Genomic DNA, 22,603 nt, shown 5'->3' with positions numbered 1-22,603 from the left:
ATAAATACAGAACTGATTACATGAACTATTTTGTTATTTAAAAATTCATAAGTATATCAATGTACTTAAACCTTAAAGTAGTATAAACTGAATGATTTATGATTAAAATTGCTTAAAAGACAAAAAGAAGCAAAAACATCAAACGCACACACACACAAACTTAAACAATAATAACATTTTAAAAAGAAACACTACTAAACCGCCACCTTGACATAATTAAAGACCCAAAACTATACAGCTTAGATAGTCTAATTTTAAAATAAACCATCTTGGGAATTCCCTGGTGTTCCAGTGGTTAGGACATGGAGCTGTCACTGTGAGGGCCCTGGCTTCAGTCCCTGGTCACAGAACTAAGATCCTGCAGGCAGCATGGTGCAACCAAAAAAAAAAAATGAAATAAAATATTTTTTAAAAATACATGTTTATATGAAGATAACTTAATTCAGGTACAGTGGAGTTGCAGTGGGAAGAAGCAGCAGCTTGTAGCAAAAGCAGTCCTGACCTCTGGGAATGAAGTGTCTGTGTGCATGCCCAGCTTTTGTTACACACAAGATGAAATGTCAAACTAGAGGAAAGTAGAAAATTTTAAAAATATTATTAGTAGAATCATAAAATAAATGTAGAATAAAAGATATCCAGAAGAAATTATTAAGAAGACTGGGAAGAAATTGATTTTCCTTGTACAATAGCCAGATACATTACAATTCTGAGATATTCCACTTTCCACAGAATATCTTGAATTTTCCATGAATGTGCAAATGGCTTTAAGTTACTATATAAACAAAATGCTAAATGCCATAAACATACACACACACATGAAAATGTTGAACATAGGTATCACATAAATAGTGCCCAAAATGAGAAGAAAGTCTTTGAAAGAAAAATTAAACATATGCTAGGAAATTGTTTTCTGACTGTTTGAGAATAATACTGAAATCATACAGCTGGTAAGAGATTCTTTTAGTGTGGAGATAACAGGAAATATCAAAATTTTAAATATACATCTATCACCACTTCCTAAATTCACTCACCATTAAGCAAAGTCCAGAGTAAGCAGAGGATGTAGAAAAGACCAGGTTTTCATGATCTCGAAGGACTTAGCCTTCAAAGTAGAGCTTTTTTATGTTTGCTTCCTTTACTTTTGGGGACACAGGCTGTAGCTCGTTGTGTAGATGTGACTCTCAGATATCCACAGGTTGGATCATTAGCATCTTTCCTGCTCTCTTGAGACTGGAACTAATCAGAGCTGCAGGTCCTCTCAACAGTTGTTCAGTAGATTTCTCTGCTCTCAGTTTTTTTAATACAAAATATACTTACTTTTAGAAATAAAACAATTTTAAAAACAGATGTGTTTTCTAAAACTCAAACATCCTGGGATAAAGGCACAACAGAGACTAAATGCAATTGCAGGAGCTAAAGAAATGTGTTCCCATGACATAGACATGACTCAGACAAGTGCTCAGATGTTCTAATGATGAAACAGTTGCAGTTGTCTTCTTTCCTATAAAATGGGACCATTTATCCATGCTTTATCTACCTCATTGATCCATTAAGAAATTTATATCAATTAATGTATGACATACTCCAAAAATTTTAACAATCATTCACATTAAAATTTTATGAGCGGTGACTTTCCTGGTGGTGCAGTGGTTAGGAATCCACCTGCCAATGCAGGGGACACAGGTTTGGTCCCTGGTCAGGGAAGATCCCACATGCTGCGGAGCAACTAGACCCATGAACCACAACTACTGAGCCCACATGCCACAACTACTGAAGGCCACCCAGACCAGAGCCTGCTCTGCAACAAGAGAAATCCCCACTCACCACAACTGCAAAAAGCCTGCACACAGCAAGAAAGACCTGAGGCAGGCAAAAAATAAATAAATAAATTTATAAAAAATAATTTATGGAAGATTATACACACAAACATGGAATTAAGTTGCATGCTCTCCTTTTGGCTTATTAATATAAACATGTATGCTTTTCTTCTCTCTAATAATTCAATAAGCATTATGTAGATGTGGACTACACCTTATGATTCCTTTGTATCTGCCATCCTACTGAAGCAGAAGTAAACTCATGACACAGTGTGAGGATATTACATACATTTCACATGATTTTATTAGTTTTTTTCAAAATTTTATATTTAGCTCTCTTCAATTATGCAAATAATATACCCATTATTTTTGTGTTTGGGAGAGGGGTAGCAGATGGCTTTGTTAAGTTGTTTTGTTAAGTCATTAGTATATAGTATATGTTTAGTATAAAAGTAGAGTATTATAATACATGTTTATTCAGATAAACAAAATAATGAAGTTTTGCATCAATCCAAATATTGCACAGAACTCGAAGAATTATGACAAAATTATCTAAAGTTGTGAAGATAGTGATAAAACAACATTGAGTGTCTTTAGATGAAAAATAAAAGAAATTACTATGTCATAAGAGAACAAAAGGTATTCAAAATCCAACAAAAGAGTTGATGGCAAATGGTATTAGCTATATAATGAGAGTTGGGTTGCAGATTCAAACAGGAAGAAAACAGTATGACTAAATACAGTAAAATTAATGATACACACTGTAAACCATCTCCTTCATAATTTATGAAGTTGCTGCTACTATAATTCTAACAAGGTATCAGTGTCAATGGCAAGAAGGACAATCCTATATGCTATACAAAAATCTCTTGGCTGATAGACCACTTCAGTCCTCTGAGACAGAATCCCTGCCTTTCTTTACTAGGTGTAATTGCTTCATGAATAAGTATACTTGACCCCAAGAGAAAATGATGAAATTCAACTAATAAAACCCTAAGTTAAGAGACATTGTACATTAGATCATCAGACTGATTGTATTTGTAACAAATTTCAAATACATAATTCAAAAAATTGCCTTAAAGTTTTCTTGAAAATAATTTTTTATTAGTTATCTATTTTATGCATATTAGCATATATATGTTAACTCCAATCTCCCAATTCATCCCATCCCTGCCGGCTTTCCCCACCTGGTGTACATATGATTTTCATGTTCAGACAAATCCACCTATACATTCTCTTTGACTTCATTTTATGCATAGCAATTATACTAAAAAAAATAGACATTAAACTAATCCTAACAAAACCAACTAAAAAAATGGAGAACAAAGCTTTCATAAGTTTTTATTCATCAGTACAAAGTTTAATCATGTAGAGAATGATTTGCTACTTAAGGCTGGATTGCAACTTGAAAATTTTAATAGGAGTTACTAATATGCCATTTTTAGAAAATGCTTTTCAGTTTTCAATCTCTAGACCTAGGCCAAGTAAACTCTATCATCTAGCCCCATTCCCACTCAATGTCACATATATTCTTTAACTTTCTATTATAGCCATAGGTGAGATTATACCTCACTGTACAAATATTTTATCAGATTCCAATAATCAAAGATCTCTCTATGTCTAGCATTGCCTAATAGAAGGTCTGGTATACTGAGTTGTACAATGACTATTAGTTACAAATATCAGCTAGAAAATGGAATACAATATTTTACATTATTCTTTAATTTATATCTTTATACTTATTAATATTATTTTGTTTATTTATGTTTATATTATTTTTTATATCTTTACAGCTTTAGGTAGAAAGAGACAATAGTTGTGACAATTATAAAATATAATTGGGTTAAATTAAGATATTTGTGCACATGTAAGTAACTGCAGATGCTGGATATAAATGAATATAATTCAGTTTAATTCCAGAAACATCAAGGAAAAGCATGTTACACAACATCAAGGGAAAGCATGTTACACAGGCAAAAGCATGTTACACAATGATAAACAGTTGCCCATACCTCTATAAATGGTTGCCAGCTTTTAAACCAGGTGACCAGTGTAGACCAAATAATGGCTGGCATAAATTCTGTAAAAATATATTCACTAATGAAATATGAAGTAATACTTGTTAATAAAAATAAAAAGCCAAGACAGATGGGGTTTTCCCCAGCAATGAGAAAAATAAGAATTAACTTACCTAAGAATGATTCCTTATAGGCTGTCCTATTGCAAAACTGCATGAAAAAGAGCTACAGATCAAAGTAAAGCAATAAATCCTGAAGATATGCTGAGGGAGGTGATAAAGCAGTTGTCAGGCCACAGGTTCTGACATGTCATAAAGCTTCAGCCTTGTCAGTTGGACTCTATTCCCTTGAATAATCCAAGGAAGAAAATGGTGTTCCCTAAACCATGAAGGCTAAGGCCGCCAACCTGCCCCTTGTCCAAAGTCATACATTTGTAACTATAAGGTTTGGACCACAGGTTCTTGAGCTTGGTCCAGTCAGGGGAAGGACTGATGCTTCCCCATTTATAAATGTTGAGGTGGCATCTTTGGGGACAACCGTGCCTACCAAGTGAAACTGGAAGAGGCTTCTGAGCAATGCAAGCCCTCAAGCTCTAGCCACAGATTTCAGACTTGTTTATGCAATATTTATATCCATGATGCAGATAACAGCTACTGCTTGGTTGACTCAGATGACACCTTATATGATGGACAGTGTGTTCCTATAAGGCCAGTCTTCCTAGGGGAACAAATGTCTACCCCTGTCAGCCACACACGAACATGGCCTGCACTCTGTGGAGTTGGTCATTCAACCAAGCTCATTTTTCCAGGTCTTTCCAGGTTCACAATCACATTTTGGCTTGAACACTAAGGGGCAGCACTTTGCAAGTACTAAGAAATATAAATGATCTAAAAACAACTCCAACAGTGGGTCTTCTTACTAGGAGGGAGGTACCTGAGCTCACAGACACAACTGGGTTCTGCCAGATGTGTTTTGTCAAATAGCAAAGAAGGCCACCCAATACTTGAGGAAAAGTGAATTAGCCTGGAATGCTTGGCCCAGGAAATTTTATCTTTCAAAATTATTCTGTTTAATAGTGAAGTAGGTATATGCATCCTGGCCAACACATCATGTCATGTGGAGACCAACATCAGGAGTCTCCTGCACTGGAGAAGGTCCAGATGATTGTTGAAATTTCCCCATCAGCGTCCTCTTGGAGGATTTCTAGATGGGTTGTCCCCTGGATTAATAGAGGGCTTCATGTTTTGCAACATCTTTCTTTTTCTATAAGTAGAAAAATGTATTCATATTATACTAAATATACATATCTGTGTCCCACAGTAACATCAGTGTTTATGCTTATGGTGATTTTTAGTTGAAATGGTATGTATCACTGATGTAGTGAAGTATAAATCATGGGAGTCACCATATGAATGAGAAGGAAATAAATAGAATTAAGGGCTAACTTATCCAAAACAAATCTCTCCTTGTTGCTTTTTTGTAAGTCTATTTAAGTACATAGAGTTGAGAAGTGAAGAGAATGAATTATGATAAAATTATATCAAGGATTAAAGATGGCTATAAAGTCATTGACATTCTTCTTCTTGAATCCAGTGGTGTTAGTGACTTGCTTTCCCATAGGAGACAACAGGACGGATGTCCTGGAATTTCCAAGGCTAGGACATGAGAAGCTTGCAGCATCAGCCTCTGTCTTTTGGAACACTTGTTCATGAGCTATTCTGAGGCTACCTTGTTGAAGAGGACCTTTGAGCATTAAAAGGGAGATGCCCTAAGACTGTCTGAAGAAGAGATGCCCAGTCAACCTCCAGTGATTCCAGTCTGAGCTATTCAGGTGATCCCAAATGACACACTAGACATCAGATAGCAGAGAGACTTCATCCTTATCCAGCTCTAACCACATGGTCGATTCCAGAGAAAAGTAAATATTCATTGTTTTCAGCACTCAAGTTTTGTAGCAGAGCAACATACCAACAAAATAGATGCTGAAGTGGCAGCTCAGGTCACATGTTCTGGTATTGTTTACAGATGCAAGGCTTGGATGCCAACCCTTGCTCACCCAGAGGTGTGGTGATCCCCCTTTGTGGCAATGCCAGAGTTCTGTTCCCTTGCATGGTCTCAGTTATAAGGACTGTTCTTCAGCCTCAAGGTCAAGCTATAGGAGAAGCTGGTGCCCTCCCAACTAATGGATTTTGAGTTTACAGAGCAGGGCTAGATCCCAGGATTTGGCCATGACATTTTCCTCATTTTCTGATCAGCTGAAAGAGGGACTGTTGCTTGCCAGATTATTGTGCTTTAACTCAAAATGAGATGAATGATAAAAACAGTACACCTGATACCCCTTCTATCTCTGTGAGGTGGGCAGGTGCCTGGAGATGCAGTCAGGTCATTTTCTTCTAGTTTGCTCAAGAACACATGAAACAGAAATGATGATTTTTATGGAACATAAAGTATTTTATCTTCTTACATAGGTGATGATATATTATGGTAAAATCCTGCTTTGTTTTTTAAACACACTGGCAACTAAATTTGTATGACGATGCAGTGGAGGATATGCATATTTAGTGAGAACTAATCGCAAAGTATCAGTTATAAATTATGGCAGGTCCTCTCCACCATACTTAACAATGTTTGCAGCCAGTAAAACAGAGTATGGATTCTCAAAGAACTTTCCCTCTGAATCTCCATCCTTGTGCTACCAACATGGCAAACTTTGTGTGTTTCAAGAAAATATTTTTTATTTACTTCTGAGAAAAAAAAATTGCTTATGGATACATTTCTTTCAAGATATTTACTTTATCTTTAAATATAATGTATTATTTTTTCTGATAGAAAAATTGGTATTTTTCAAATCATGCCATAAAACTCATTTGCCCCTGTTCTCCAGGGCTCAGTATAAGAACAATTGAGATGTAGAATTGGCACATAGATGCTATTTCTGACCTGAATCAAAGATGTTCATTGAAATTCAGATACTTTTACAGAGGGAATACAAGTGTTAGTATTTTAACTTTTATGTTGTATGACTGAAATGAAATATAGCTTCTTAGCATTCTCTCTGTCTCATAGATAAACAGAAAATAAATCTAACTAAATACAGTTGTTACAAATATTCTACTTTATTCCAATTTATTCTGAACTGTGGCCCACTTCACTTTATATATACATATACAAACATATATTTCATTTACATGCTTATTTTATTAAAATAATATTTTAATTTTCTGCATATATATTATCAAAACAGTTCTTAGAAATTAGAAGAATAATGCAGAACAAAATAAATAAAATTACATCTGAGTTGTTCTTACATTACTATTTTGACTTAAATTCAGGCAAATGAAACCCTTCTCTTATGGATATCCTTAGCTTTATGGACAAAGAAATACTGTTGAGTAAGTTCAGTGGTTTTCACCCAGGAATAATTTTGCCTCCAACGGGACATTGGTGATGTTTGGATTCATAAATAGGGAGGATGCTTCTACATCTGGTAACTAGATTCCAGGAAGGCTGCTAAACACCCTAAATTTTTTACAGGGTAAACCTCTCTTCCCCTTCTTCTCCCAGCAAAAGAGTATTGACCCAAAATGTCTGTTGTGATGCTTTTAGAAACTCTGAGCTAGGTAAACTAAGCAATTTTAGTTTACCAATACATTGTAGTAGTTTAGATTAACTTCTTTCTGAAAATGAAAAACGTCTTAAATTTAATAGGCTCCCAGTAAGGAAGCTGATATGCTTCTTTATGCAACCTGATGGTCATTAACACAATGGATGGATGATTAGAAGAAATCTGCTCATTTTATGATAATCTCATCAATGTGTTGCAACAGGAGTGTACACTAAAATTAAAGGAACAATGAACATAACACCTACGTTTCAGAAACCACTCAAAAATAAAAACAAATGAATGGCATTGTACTCTGTACTCTGACAAGGTTTTCATTGAGGGCAAATATTTTAACAGGATGAAGGGGCACTAAGTTGAATATTATGTTCCAATCTTTTTGCTCTCTGGCAGCCTCTCAGAACCTTTCAAATGCTTTGTGGGTATTTTTAAATTTTCTAGTTCCTTCTAGGAAATCAAACCCTGACTGTTGTCTTAAAATCAAATAGTAATATAATAATGGTAAAATAATAAACAATTATTTGTCATTACATTGCGACAGGCATCAAGAGCTTTACATATATTCTAGGAGATTTATACACATTTGATTATCTAATTCTGAAATTACACATATACAAGTAGCTTTACATATATTAGTTCATTTACTCTTCAAAACATCCCACTTCACTGGGCAATATTCTATTGTCCTCATTTACAAGGTTGTGATCCTATAACAAATCCAATCATTTTTATTTCCACAATTACTAAAAAATGCACAGTTACATATTTATATGCACACAATTTATTCCCTCAGTTTTGTCAAGATAAAATAAAAAGGAAATTAGGACTCAAGGATTAAAAGCAACCAAAAAAAGTCTGATGATGTAATCATCAAAATTGATCCCAGAGGAAGAAGTATTCATACTTCTATTGGTTTGCATTGTCAATTTAGAGTGCAGTGATCAGAGCAATTGTTGACCTGAAGATAGAGCCTCAAATATTATGTCAGTAACATATGTGTAAATAATTAGTAATGTGTATAGTTCATAATCTTTAGGATCTTCACACACTTGTTTGATTTTCCCATGTATCCACTATGAATGGAAAAGTTAAGGGATCTACTAGAGTAATCAATCTAACCCAAAGAGAAATGATGTGCTATAACTTCACCCTGTCCCAATATTAAAGAGACTATTGCTATATGAGCCTTCTATCTGATTTCCTGAGAGCCTGTGAAACCACCATCATGCATTATGGGTAATATCAAATTTCCCTAATGGTAAATGTTTTGCAAGTGCTGAATCTAGGCTTATTTTTCCAAACACAGAAAACTGGATTCACTCACTCATTTATGCACCCTATCCATTCATCCATTTATTTACTTAATATATATAATGAGGATGTGCTGTATACCAGGTGCTGCATAGGCGTTGGAAATATCAACCAAGATACATATTACCAGCTGTCAAGGAGTTTCTAATATGGGTGGATTGACAGACAAGATAACAAATACCTTTAATAAAACATGATGAAATATAATGGATCAACATACAAAGTATTGATATTTTGAAAATAATAATTGGAGAGTAAATATTATTTACTTTAATTCAGAAGTGTTTTACAGCAGAAGAATTTTGCAAGAACAATTCTATAAGAGACGATGAAAGCATTTTAAAGTAGGATGAAAAGTTATTTTTATTTCTGAAAAGTGGTGATACATTTAAAATATTCAACATATAAGGTTATATACTGTTGAGGATAAAATTGGTAGGCTATGTCTTAAATATTCTTAAATGGCTTAAATTCCTATTCATTTGAAAGTCCAATCCAACTTTTTGAGGGCATTTTTTACATCCTTGTTTCTGAAGCTATAGATTAGTGGATTAAGCATGGGAAAGACAACAGTATACAACACTGCAACCACTTTGTCAGTGTCTAGGGAGTAGCTGACAATGGGACGTAAGTACATAAACAGGAGCGTTCCATAAAATAAGGATATTGCTATGAGATGGGAAGCACAGGTAGAGAACGTTTTCCTTCTGCCACCTGAGGACTTGATGCTGAAAACAGTGATGAGGATACAGAAGTAAGAGAAAAAGATGACCACAAAAGTGCTGGTCTGGATGAAGCTACACAAGGCAAAGAGTAGAATTTCATTGATATGAGTGTCTGTACACGATAAAGCCAAGAGAGGCAGGATATCACAGAAAAAATGGTTGACAATATTGGAGCCACAAAATAGCAGCCTGAATGTGAGGCAGACATGGACCATCGAGGTCACACTTCCACTGAAGTATGCCAACACAATGAAGCAGATACAGACTCGCCGAGACATATGTGTAGAATAGAGCAATGGATTACAGATGGCTGCATAGTGGTCATATGCCATTGCTGCCAGAATAAGGCACTCAGCATCAGCAAAACAGCCAAAGAAAAACATTTGTAGTGCACACCCATAGGGGGAGATGCTTTTCTTGGATGCTAAGAAATTCACCAGCATTTTAGGAGTGATTGCTGTAGAATAGCTGATGTCTAAGAAAGACAAGCTGCTGAGAAAATAATACATGGGGGTTTGAAGGCTTGAATTGATATTAACTAACATTATTAAACCTATATTTCCCACCACAGTTAGTGTATAGACTATGAGAAATATTGAGAATAGTGTGACTCTGAGAGGTAGATAATCTGTGAATCCAACAAGTAGGAACTCAATTGGTGTGGTATAATTATGTTCCAATATCTTCTTGGTTTTCTTGTTTTTCTCATCCGAAATGGATGGTATCAGAATATGTGAGTTGATTTCAGTGACTGATGAACCAAGGATATCTTTATTCTCCCTTCTAAGGAATCAAAGAGAAGGATAATAAAATCACTGTTAAGCCATTTTCTGTGACATATTTTGTTTGTTTTCTTTTTTGTTACTTTATTTTAAAAATATAATTTAAATTTTCATGGATATCAGAGAATGTTATTCATGGATGGTGTTTCAAGAGGCAGTGATTCTTTAAAAACTGTGCTCATTAAGAGATGATATTAATTCCTTTCAAGATGAAAGACAATGAATGTGGCTTAGCTGATAAATCCTGGTAGAACTAGAAGAACTGGCAAAATCCTTACAGGAAGGCTCTATTTTTCAACTACTAAAATCACATTCTTCCATGTACAGGAAAGTATAGTTGAGAAAAATTCTAGGCAGAAACCTCCCATAGATAAACTAGATAAATCTGCAGAAGAATATCTGCAATCTTGGGAGGTAGTTTAAAATAACAGTTTAGAGCACAGCAGTTATGCAAGAGATGATTGAGTTCAAATCTTAGCTTTGCTACTAATTAGTTGTGTGACCTTGGTAAATTATTTAACCTGTGATGGCTAAAGGAATAAACAAATAGATATTTGCAACACATTTATGTAACTGGTATATAATAAACACTAATCTGAGTATCTATTAAATAAAATTTATTGTAACAAATAAATCAACTCATTTCTTTTTTTTTTTTAAATCTCTTTATTGGAATATAATTGCTTTACACTCTTGTACCAGTTTTTGAGGTACACCAAAGTGAATCAGCTGTATTTATACATATATCTCCACATTCCCTCCCTCCCACTACTCCCTGCCACCCTCCCTGTCCTGGCCCAGTAAAGCATCACACATCCTCGAGTTGATCTCCCTTTGTTATACAGCAACTTCCCACTAGCTTTCTATTTTACAGTTGGTAGTGTATCTATGTCTATGCTACTCTCTTACTTTATCCCAGGTTCCCCTTCAGCCCCCACCCCCACTCCAGCTCCATGTCCTCAAGTCCATTCTCTACATCTGCATCTCCACTCTTGCCCTGTCACTGGGTCCATCAGTACCATTTCTTCAGATTCCATATATATGATTTAGAATACAGTATTTGTTTTTCTCTTTCTGGTTTACTTCTCCCTGCATGACAGTCTCTAGGTCTATCCACCTCATTACATATGAAACTTAAAAGCTTTTGTACAGTGAAAGAAACCATAAACAAAATTAGAAGAAAACCCTCAGAATGGGAAGAAATACTTGCCAATGAAGCAACTGACAAAGGATTAATTTCCAAGATATATAAGCAGCTCATGCAGCTTAATAGCAAAAAAGCAAGTAACCCCATCGACAAATGGGTGGAAGATCTAAATAGACATTTCCCCAAAGAAGACATACAGATGGCTAACAAACACAGGAAGAGATGCTCAACATCACTAATCATTAGAGAATTGCAAGTCAAAGCCACAATGAGTTATCACCTCACTCCAGTCAGAATGGCCATCATCAAAAAATCTAGAAAGAATAAATATTGGAAAGGGTGTGGAGAAAAGGGAATTCTCCTGCACTGTTGATGGAAATGTAAGTTGGTACAGGCACTATGGAAAACAGTTTGGAGGTTCCTTAAAAAACTAAAAATAGAACTAGCATATGATCCAGTAACCCCACTCCTGGGCATATACCCAGAGAAAACTATAATCCAAAAGGAAACATGTACCATAATGTTTATTGCAGCAGTATTTACAATAGCCAGGACATGGAGGCAACCTAAATGCTCATCAACAGAAGAATGGATAAAGAAGATGTGGCACATCTATACAATGGCATATTACTCATCCATAAAAAGGAATGCAATTGAACTCATTTCTTTTTAGTTGTTTACTCAATTAAACTATTGAGTTTAATTGTAAACCTGACATACCCACATAGTTGCTTAAAATTCATCTTATCTTTGACATCATAGATATATGATTTGTCCTTTCTTAAAAAAAAGGCCATTTGTGTGTGTGTGTGTATGTGTGTGTGTTCTGTGCAAATTAATTGTTTGGTATAAGTAAATATTTTACACTTGCCTATAATTGTTGCTTTCCTTTCCCTAGTTCTATGCCTCTTTCTTGACTTTGGGGTATGGATATAACAATGTATGGTGTGAGGTCACAGGGACATTTTTTTGAAGGACAACTGTATCTCTGCATTTATTAATGAACTTCTAAACTGAGGCTATTTGGGAAAAAGGAATTATATAACTAGAAGGAGAAATCATCAAGGAAAAGATATGATGGGTACCAATGGAAAATAAATTATAGTGAGAATATTCTGCAGGAATCTAAAGATGTGTAATTTTGGAAGTGGCTTAAGTCAGTAATGCTGTAGTGAGGACTAAGACAAATAAATAATGAGGATCTATTTTCTCTGCCATGCATGGGAACCCCAGAATTTCCTCTCCTCCAACAATATGAACTGCAGTCTTCTAGAGAAGTCAGTCTTCTTTGGGAACTAGAGCTTCAAAAGAAAGAAGGTGACTGGAAAAAGATGGAAAGTGGATGTCTGAAACTATATTCAAGGAATCCAAACTCTTAAATGAGAAACATTTTTATGTGTCTATGTTGTGCAAACGTCATTTGAAAGCTTCATATAATATTCAGATTCTTATTCTTGATTCTTTCTTTATCTTCTTTTTTCTAAAGAATCAATTCAATAATCATCAAAAGGGTTTATCTAAGTTATTTTTGTGAAACTTCAACAGCGTATGAGTCCTGCTTGATTTGGTATCACTGGTACAGAAGAGGCCACATCAAGGAAGGCTAGGGAAAAAATAAGGGTCTGGGCTCCGTCCTGGTTCTATTACTTTAAATTATTTCATTTTTATTTATGTCATCATATTCTCATTTATAAATTCAGACCTACTCTATTTATAAACTTGTCATCTAAGGCAAAAGAAACTGTGCATATTCAAAAGCTTCATAATTTCCTAGTAAACTTTCATATTTGTTTACAGTTTATAATAGAAATTGTCAAAATCAGGCAAGTTTGTCCAAACATGTTTTATGTCCTCACTGGAAACAACAAATGAACAGACATTTGTAAATAAAAACTACACAAATTTTCACCACACAGAAATGGAGTTTAACTACCACTACCGCTAAAACAACAAGAATGAATTCCAAACTTTCTTGAACAGTTTTAATCTGAGTTTTCAATGAACTAAAGCCATGGTATATTCTGCTATCATTCTTAGTTATTTGCATTAATGAAGATGCTGATGGTGATGAAAATAATAAACAAGAGCTAAAATTATTGAGAGGAGCTAATACAGTTTCCAGTGACATGACATGCATCATTTTGTTGAATCTTCATATTATTCTATGAGATATATTGTTTCTGTCTTTAAAATGATAAAACTAAAGCATACAAATGTAATTAAATTGCCTAATTATATATTGACAGAACTCAGTTCTCACTTCTTAACTAAAATGCTATGGTGCCTCTGATGTTGAAATATTTTCTACTGCTGTAGGAATTTTATAATATATTATTTGAATATAGACTTCAGTGCTGGAAAGAACTTCAGCCATTATCTTAATCCATGCCCTTAATTTTTGAGATGGGATGACTACATCACACTACAAGATCATTCAACATGTAACATGTCCACTAGCAGCTTTAATGAGTTTATCTTATATCCAAAAACAGGATATGATATCAAATTCTGATTTTTCTTCCTTGAGTCTTCATGAAAGTTGCAAAAATGTCTAGAAGGTTTTTGTAGTCAGTTGCTGAATAAGAGACTGAGCATCCCACAACAATTTCATTTCTCTTGAAGGACTCATCTCATACTACTTTGAAGTGAGATCATGATTAATCTCCTAAAATAAGTTGAGCCCTACTGATCTCCAAGGAAACTTATCTGACAAAGCTACTTTACAAGCTTCTCATGGATGGATTTTCATTTGCTATTCTGCTTGAGGTACTAATGCTGAATTTGCCCTCTCTCTCCTTTTCAAATGGTGTTGTGCTGTAGTAATTAAACACACATAGGATATGGAATTGGCAAAATTTAGTTTAACCTCAGATGTGACATCAAATGTTCTATAGGTCATTGAATTGCTATACGGCTAAATGTCTGTTTTGTTTAATTAGCGTAATAATATACCATAAGTTTGAAACAAGGATTAAACTGGATAATTTATATCACTTTACTGGGCTTGTTATAATATAGATGCATATAAAGGATTCATTATTATCTGTTATTAATATTAATACTATTGTGATGATTTAGTAATTCAATATCTGACTTCAAAATCATAAGTTCCTTCAGTGATAATTATATGGACAAGCATGAAATAGTCATACTGTGTGTTATTATGTGTATGTTCTCACAGAGACTAAGTTTTGGCTTACTGATGAAGTTTAGCTTACTTAATTTAGCTTACTCAATTAATTAGAATATTGGATTTCTCAAAATTTCCAAATAGGCACAGTCAGCTTTCCCATCATGGAAATAAGAAGCACGAAGAATCAGGCAGTGACTTTTGGAAAATGCTATGGGTAAGGTAAGGTCAGCTTTGTACTCCAATATCCCCCATCCACTCCTACAGCCCACATACACACACAAATTGAGAGAACCCTACAGTCAGAGAAGATACATTTTATCTCAGGCCACAATATTTTTGCTACATCCACGCCAGACATTTTGTTGATGTTTTAGGGAATTTGTCACCTACCTTGGCACCATCTAGGCCTTTGAACTGTAGAATTTGTTTTGTGTAAGAGGCTGACAGCATTCCTCTCCAGATTTTACACACAGATCTTTCAAGGGATGAGTATTTATATTCTAGTCTGTGACAAGTGGGATATTAACCCAAGATAATTCCCAACCCCAAGTGGATTTTAGATTGGCAATGACCCTCTTTCCAGTGGGTGGCTTGAATGATTTTAAAAGACAAACATGAAGAATGGCAACATAATCGACTATGCTGTAGCCAATTACAACCAAACATGTCTCCTCTAGCAAATCTAATATTAAACAATAACAGTAACAATCCTTTCATTCTACCAGACAATAGAAAACAAACAAACAAACAAACAAACAAGCAAAGGGCTCTTGTAAATTCTATGATCTTTATCAGATATGTAAAAGTACTTTATTTTCTTATAAATTTATTTATTTATTTATTTATTTATTTATTACCTATGTGCACCGGATTTCTCTAGCTGTGGTGAGTGGGGGCTACCATTCGTTGTGGTACACAAGCTTCCATTGTGGTGGCTTCTCTTTTTGTGGATCACAGGCTCCAGGTCTGTGGTCTTCAGCAGTTGCAGCACATGGCTCAGTATTTGTGACTCTAGAGCTCAGGCTCTGTAGTTGCACTGCACAGGCTTAGTTGCTCTGCGGCGTGTGTGATCTTCCTGAATCAGGGATCATGTCCCCTGAACTGGCAGGCAAATTCTTAACCACTGGACCACCTGGGAAGTCTCACTTAAAGATACTTTAAAGTATTTAGTTATATGAAGGGATTCTAAAGTGCAAACTTGGGCCTTCCCTGGTGGTCCAGTGGTTAAGACTCTGTGCTCCCAATGCAGGGGACATGGGTTTGAACCCTGGTGGGAAAAGATCCTGCATCCTGCCTGCCCTCATTTTAGTTTGTTTCTCAATATTCTGAGTCATTAGAAGGAAGTATGCCTTTCATCGTAAGATGTAAGAGCTCATGACGTCGGCAACGTGGATTTGAATGTCAGATTTGGTATTTCACAACTGAGACTTTGAGCTACTTTTTAAATGTTGTTATTAATTTTAAAGTGATAAATTTTAATTGCCTGCCTCATCAAATTCTTATGAAAATTGAGATAACACATGTAAAGACTTAGTCCATTCTTTAGCAGACTGAACTCTTTTTTTAAAAAATAATTATAGCAGTATTTACAGCAGTATTTCTAAATAATTAAAAATGCAATCTGGATTTTAACATTCTTTAAATAATGAACAATGGCATAGAATCTTATGACCTCTAAGATGGATGGAATGGAGAATGAATAAATATAGGATGTCAGATTTACTGCAAACAATGGCCTCTTTCCTAATTCTGGTGGGAAGATTGAAATGAGCTTTGCTGCTGTAAGAAGAATGTCTTATTTAACAGATGAAAGATTTGTGTATTTATAAAAAAGGTCATCTTTCCTCAATCAAAATACCAACATGCATGAAAAATTAGAGCTGAAAATAATACAGCTTAAATATTTTCAGTGAGACAAATTGTCAAAAGTATTATTAAACCTACATGTTCACTTCCTAGGTGGCACAGTGGGTTAGAATCCGCCTGCCAATGCAGGGGACACGGGTTTGATTCCTGCCCCAGGAAGATATCACATGCTGTGGAGCAAGTAAGCCTGTGTGCCACAACTATTGAGCCTGTACTTTAGAGTCCATGATCCACAACTTTTGAGCCCATGTGCTGTAACTACTGAAGCCCATGTGCCAAGAGCCTGTGCTCTGCAACAGGAGAAGCCACGGCAATGAGGAATCCATGCACCACAAGGAAGAGTAGCCCCCACTTACCACAACTAAAGAAGAAAGCCTGCGCACAGCAAAAATGACCCAACGCAGCCAATAAAATAAATAAATAAATAATAAATTTATATTAAAAAAACACCTACATGTCTGGTAAAAAGAAATAGTTAAAAAAATTAAAAACAATTCAAAAATGAATAGTGATTCCTTAGTTGTATTTAAAATAATAATTGTAGAATTCACTGCCTGTTGGAACCAGGACATCCACTTTCTCTTTACTTCAGAACAGTTCTCAGGCATTTGGACTTTGGTCTTAGACTGAAAATATACCACCGGCTTTCATGCATCTTCAGCTAGCAAGGGACTTCTCAGCCTCCAAAATTGAAAGCCAGTACTGAAATGAGAATTTCTGCAGTCAGCTTCCACCGAGCTTCCAACTGAACCTGCTGATTTCAAATCTCCGATTCATTGGCCTGTCGTGCTGCGAGCAGAGTGAGCTTGAACTTGTGATCACTGAAGTCTGGATTACAACACTGGGAGTCAAGTCAGAGACTCTGGGGAGGGAGTACTGATTCCAGGATGCTAGACCACTAGAGAGTCCTCAGCCACAGGAAAGATTAAGTGCAGTGCATTCTCATGGAGCCCTCTATTAGAGTCTAAGAGCTGGCTTTGCCCAACTGTCTGCAACTCCAGTGCTGGGTACCTCACACCAAACTACAAATAAGACAGAAACACAAACACACCCATCAACACACAGACACCTAAAGCCATATTAAGCTCATAGATAACCCCAAAACATGCTACCTGACATGGCCCTGCTTCTCAGAAAGAAAATACTCAGAGCCACACACCAGAAAGCAGGCACCAGACCCTCCAACAAGGAAGCCTACTCAAAACATTGGACCAGCCCCACCACAGGGGGCAGAGAGCAGAAACAAGAGGAATTACTACTAGGCAGCATATAGAAAGGAGAGAGCAAATCCTATAAATTGGACAGAATGAGAAAATAAAGAAACACCTTGTAGGCAAAGGAGCAAGGTAAAAACCCACAAGACAAAATGAATGAAGAGTAAATAGAAAAATTGCCTGAAAAAGAATTTAGAGTAATGATAGTAAAGGTGATCCAAAATCTCAATAACAAAATATAGAAAATATGAGAAACATTTAATAGGGACCTAGAAGAACTAACGAGCAAACAAACAGTAATGAACACAATCACTGAAATTAAAAATACTCTAGATGGTATAAAAACTAGAATAATGGAAGCAGAAGAATGAGTAAGTGAGTTGGAAGACAGAATGGTAGAAATAACTGCCACAGAGTAGGAGAAAGAAAAAAGAATAAAAAGAATGGAAGACAGTCTCAGAGGCTTTGGTGACAACATTAAGCACACCAACATTCAAATCATAGGCATCCCAAAAGAAGAAGAACAAAAGAAAGGGTCTGAGAAAATATTTGAAGAGGTTATAGTGGAAAACTTCCCCAACATGGGAAAGGAAATAATTCACCAAGTCCAAGAAGCACAGAGAGTGCCATACAGAATAAACCCAAGGAGAAACACACTGAGGCACATATTAAACAAACTAATGAAAATTAAACACAAAGAAAAAATATTAAAACAGCAAGAGAAAAGCAACAAATAACATATAAGGGAAAACCCATAAAGATAACAGCTGATCTTTCTGCAGAAACTCTGCAGTCCAGAAGGGAATGGCTTAAAGTCTTGAAAGAGAAAAACCTACAGGAAAGAATACTCTACCCAGCAAGAATCTCATTCAGATTCAATGGAGAAATCAAAAGCTTTACAGACAAGCAAAAGTTAAGAGAATTCAGCACCGCAAAACCAGCTTTACAACAATTGCTAAAGTAACTTTTCTAAGCAGGAAACAAAAGAGAAGGAAAAGACCTACAAAAACAAATGCAAAACAATTAAGAAAATGGTAATAGAAACATACATATTGATAATTACCTTGAATGTAATGAACAACATGCACCAACCAAAAGACACAGACTGGATGAGTGGATAAAAAAAAAACAAAAAAAAAAACTAGATCCTTCTATATGCTGCCTACAAGAAACCCACTTCAGACCTAGGGACACACAAAGACTGAAAGTAAGGGGATGGAAAAAGATACCCCATGCCCATGGAAATCAAATGAAAGCTGGAGTAGCAATACTCATATCAGAAAAATTAGACTTTAATGTAAAGATTACTACAAGAGACAAGGAAGGACACTGCATAATGATCAAAGGGATCAACCCAAGAAGAAGATATAACAATTGTAAGTATCTATGCACCCAACATAGAAGCACATCAATACATAAGGCAAATGCTAACAGCCATAAAAGGAGACACCGACAGTAACACAATAATAGTAGGAGACTTTAACACCCCATTTACACCAATGGACAGATCATCCTAACAGAAAATAAAGACACACAAGCTTTAAATGATGCATTAGACCATCTTGACTTAATTGATATTTATAGGACATTCCATAGAAAAATGACAGAATACAGTTTCTTCTCAAATGCACAGAGAACTTTCTCCAGCATAGATTACATCTTGGGTCACAAATCAAACCTTGGTATATTCAAGAAAATTGAAATCATGTCAAGCGTCCTCTCCAACCACAATGCCATGAGACTAGAAATCAATTACATGAAAAAAACTGAAAAAAAAAATACAAGCACATGGAGGCTAAACAATATGTTATTAAACAACAAAGAAATCACTGAAGAAACCAAAGAGGAAATCAAAAAATACATGGAAGCAAATGACAAAGAAAACACAGCAACCCAAAATCTATGGGATACAGAAAAAGCAGTTCTAAGAGGGAAGTTTATAGCAATACAGTCCTACCTTAAGAAACAAGAAAAATCTCAAATAAACAACCTAACCTTACACCTAAAACAATTAGAGAAAGAACCAAAAAGCCCCAAAGTGAGCAGAAGGAAAGAATTCATAAAGATCAGATCAGAAATAAATGACAAAGAAATGAGGGAAACAGATAGCTTCCTCCACAAGAGGGCAGACAGCAGGATCAAGCAGTATCAGCAGTATTTTGTCTTGTGGAAATGAAAATCACAGCCATGGAAAGACAGAGAAAATGAAAAAGCAGAGGACTTTGTACCAGATGAAGGGACAGGATAAAGCCCCAGAAAAACAACTAAATGAAGAGGAGATAGGCATCCTTACAGAAAAAGAATTCAGAATAATGATAGTGAAGATGATCCAGGACTTTGGAAAAAGACTGGATGCAAAGATTGAAAAGTTTACCAAAGACCTAGAAGAATTAAAGAGCAAACAAACAGAGATATGCAACACAATAATGGAAATGAAAAATACACTAGAAGGAACCAAGAGCAGGTTAACTGAGGCAGAAAGGCGAAGAAGTGACCTGGAAGACAGAATGGTGATAATCACTGATGCAGAAAAGAATAAAGAAAAAAGAATGAAAAGAACTGAAGACAGCTTAAGATACCTCTGGGACAATGTGAAATGCACCAACATTCGCATTATAGGGGTCCCAGAAGGAGAAGAGAGAGATAAAGGACCCAAGAAAATATTGGAAGAGATTATAGTTGAAAACTTCCCTAACATGGGAAAGGAAATGGCTACCCAAGTCCAGGAATCACAGAGAGTCCCAGGCAGGATAAATCCAAGGAGAAACACACCAAGACATATAGTAGTCAAATTGACAAAAATTAAAGACAGAAATGTTATTAAAAGCAACAAGGGAAAAATGACAAATAACATACAAGAGAACTCCCATCAGGTTAACAGCTGATTTCTCAGCAGAAACTCTGCAAGCCTGAAGGGAGTGGCATGATATATTTAAAGTGATGAAAGGGAAGAACCTACAACCAAGAATACTCTACCCAGCAAGAATCTCATTCAGATTCAATGGAGAAATCAAAAGCTTTACAGACAAGCAACAGCTAAGAGAATTCAGCACCACCAAACCAGCCCTACAATAAATGCTAAAGGAACTTCTCTAAGCGGGAAACTTAAGAGAAGAAAAGGACCTACAAAAACAAAAAGAAATCAAATCAGAAAATGGTACTAGGAACATACATATTGATAATTACCTTGAATGTAAATGGCCTAAATGTACCAACCAGAAGGCACAGACTGGCTGAATGGATACAAAAACAAAACCCATATATATGTTGTTTACAAGAGACCCACTTCAGACCTATGGACACATACAGACTGAAAGTGAGGGGATGGAAAAAGATATTCCATGCAAAGGAAACCAAAAGAAAGCTGGAGTAGCAATACTCATATCAGATAAAATAGACTTTAAAATAAAAAAAAAAAAAAGTTACAAGAGACAAGAAAGGACATTATATAAAGATCAAAGGATCCATCCAAGAAGAGGAGATAACAATTATAAATATATATGCACCCAATATAGGAGCACCTCAATACATAAGGCAAATGCTAACAACTATGAAAGAGGAAATGCAAGGCAGAAATAGAGACACAGGTGTAGAGAACAAACACATGGACACCAAGTGGGGAAAGCAGAGAGGGTTGGGGGGGAATGAATTGGGAGATTGGGATACCAAATTGTACACTCTAAATATATGCTGTTTATTGTCTGTTAAAAAAAAGTATGGAAACAATAGCAAAGATCAATAAAATTAAAAGCTGATTCTCTGAGAAGATAGACAAAATTGATAAACCATTACCCAGACTGATCAGAAAAAAAGGGAGAAGATGCAAATCAGCAGAATTAGAAATGAAAAAAGAGAAGTAACAACTGACATATAAACACTACCAAATGTAAACTAGATAGCTCATGGGAAGTTGCTGCATATCATAGGGAAATAAACTCGATGATGGTTGATGACTTAAAGGTCCAGGATAGGGAAGGTGGGAGGGAGTTGTGGAAGGAAGGGGATATGGGGATATATGTATAAATACAGCTGATTCACTTTTATGTACCTCAAAAACTGGCACAAGAGTGTAAAGCAATTATATTCCAATAAATAACTTTGAAAATAAATAAGATTAAATAAAATAAAATAAAATAAAATAAAAGTAATTGTAAAATTTTTGTTTTATAAAAAAAGTGTATGTTATAAAACACAGAGATTATCCTTCACTTTAAGGATGCAATTTTATTTTACACACAGTGAAGACAACAGTAAAACAGCTTTGCTTACATAAAGCACAAAATAAATTTGTTTAAAGAGTATTGAATAACTTGTAGAATATATAGGGATCCTGGAGAACTAGTTGAGAAAATGGACAGGAAGCAAAGGAAGTAAAACAAGAGAGAGGATTTCATCATAGGAAGAGTTAGCTTCATATGTGACAACTGCCAGCCATTTGCATTGTTAACTTGTGTAATCTCTCACTTTGTTGCACTTTCTTCAAAAAAAAAAAAAAAAAAAGACACATTCAGGAATGGAATTTTTGATTAGCCTGGAGCAACACACATGCCCAAGCTTTATTTTCTAGGGAGCTGGAAGAAGAAATGTTTCCTGAGCCTCAGTCCTCAGTCGTGGGGCCTGAAAAAGTACTGTGACATCACCCAATTCCATGGAGTCACCATTGCTACTTTAGAGGAAAAGCTCTTATGCATACAAAAGTCTCTAAAGGGGCTAAGCCTAGAGTCACAGAGTAGAAAGCAACAGTTTTTTCGGGATGTCATAGATTGAACACTGAGCCATACCAGGAAGTCCATCTATTGATACAAACAACCTCCTAGAACTTCCTCTTCCCTACCAATTGTATTCCTTCAGGTCCTGATACCCTGGCCAAACCAAAATAGATCTCTCCCACCAAGCAATTTAGACAAAAATGTTTATTTCTGGAAGCTCTATTTATTGATTACATTCCCCAATAATCGTTAATATTTT

The 22,603-nt window shown here is 35.5% G+C and overlaps 1 protein-coding gene across 1 annotated transcript; it reads right to left on the bottom strand.

The window, feature by feature from the left end:
- Nucleotides 1-9,246: 9,246 nt before the first annotated feature.
- On the bottom strand, nt 9,247-14,956 carry LOC130848614 (olfactory receptor 5AS1-like). Its single transcript, XM_057727052.1, has 2 exons — nt 14,946-14,956; nt 9,247-10,276 (listed from the first exon to the last, which is right to left on the bottom strand). The coding sequence occupies exons 1-2, from the start codon at nt 14,954-14,956 to the stop codon at nt 9,247-9,249; spliced, it is 1,041 nt and encodes a 346-aa protein (XP_057583035.1).
- Nucleotides 14,957-22,603: the final 7,647 nt, after the last annotated feature.

The sequence above is a fragment of the Hippopotamus amphibius genome, chromosome 3 (assembly GCF_030028045.1).
Source record: "Hippopotamus amphibius kiboko isolate mHipAmp2 chromosome 3, mHipAmp2.hap2, whole genome shotgun sequence".
NCBI classification, from domain to species: Eukaryota; Metazoa; Chordata; class Mammalia; order Artiodactyla; family Hippopotamidae; genus Hippopotamus; species Hippopotamus amphibius.
This window is presented reverse-complemented; position numbering and strand designations above follow the sequence as displayed.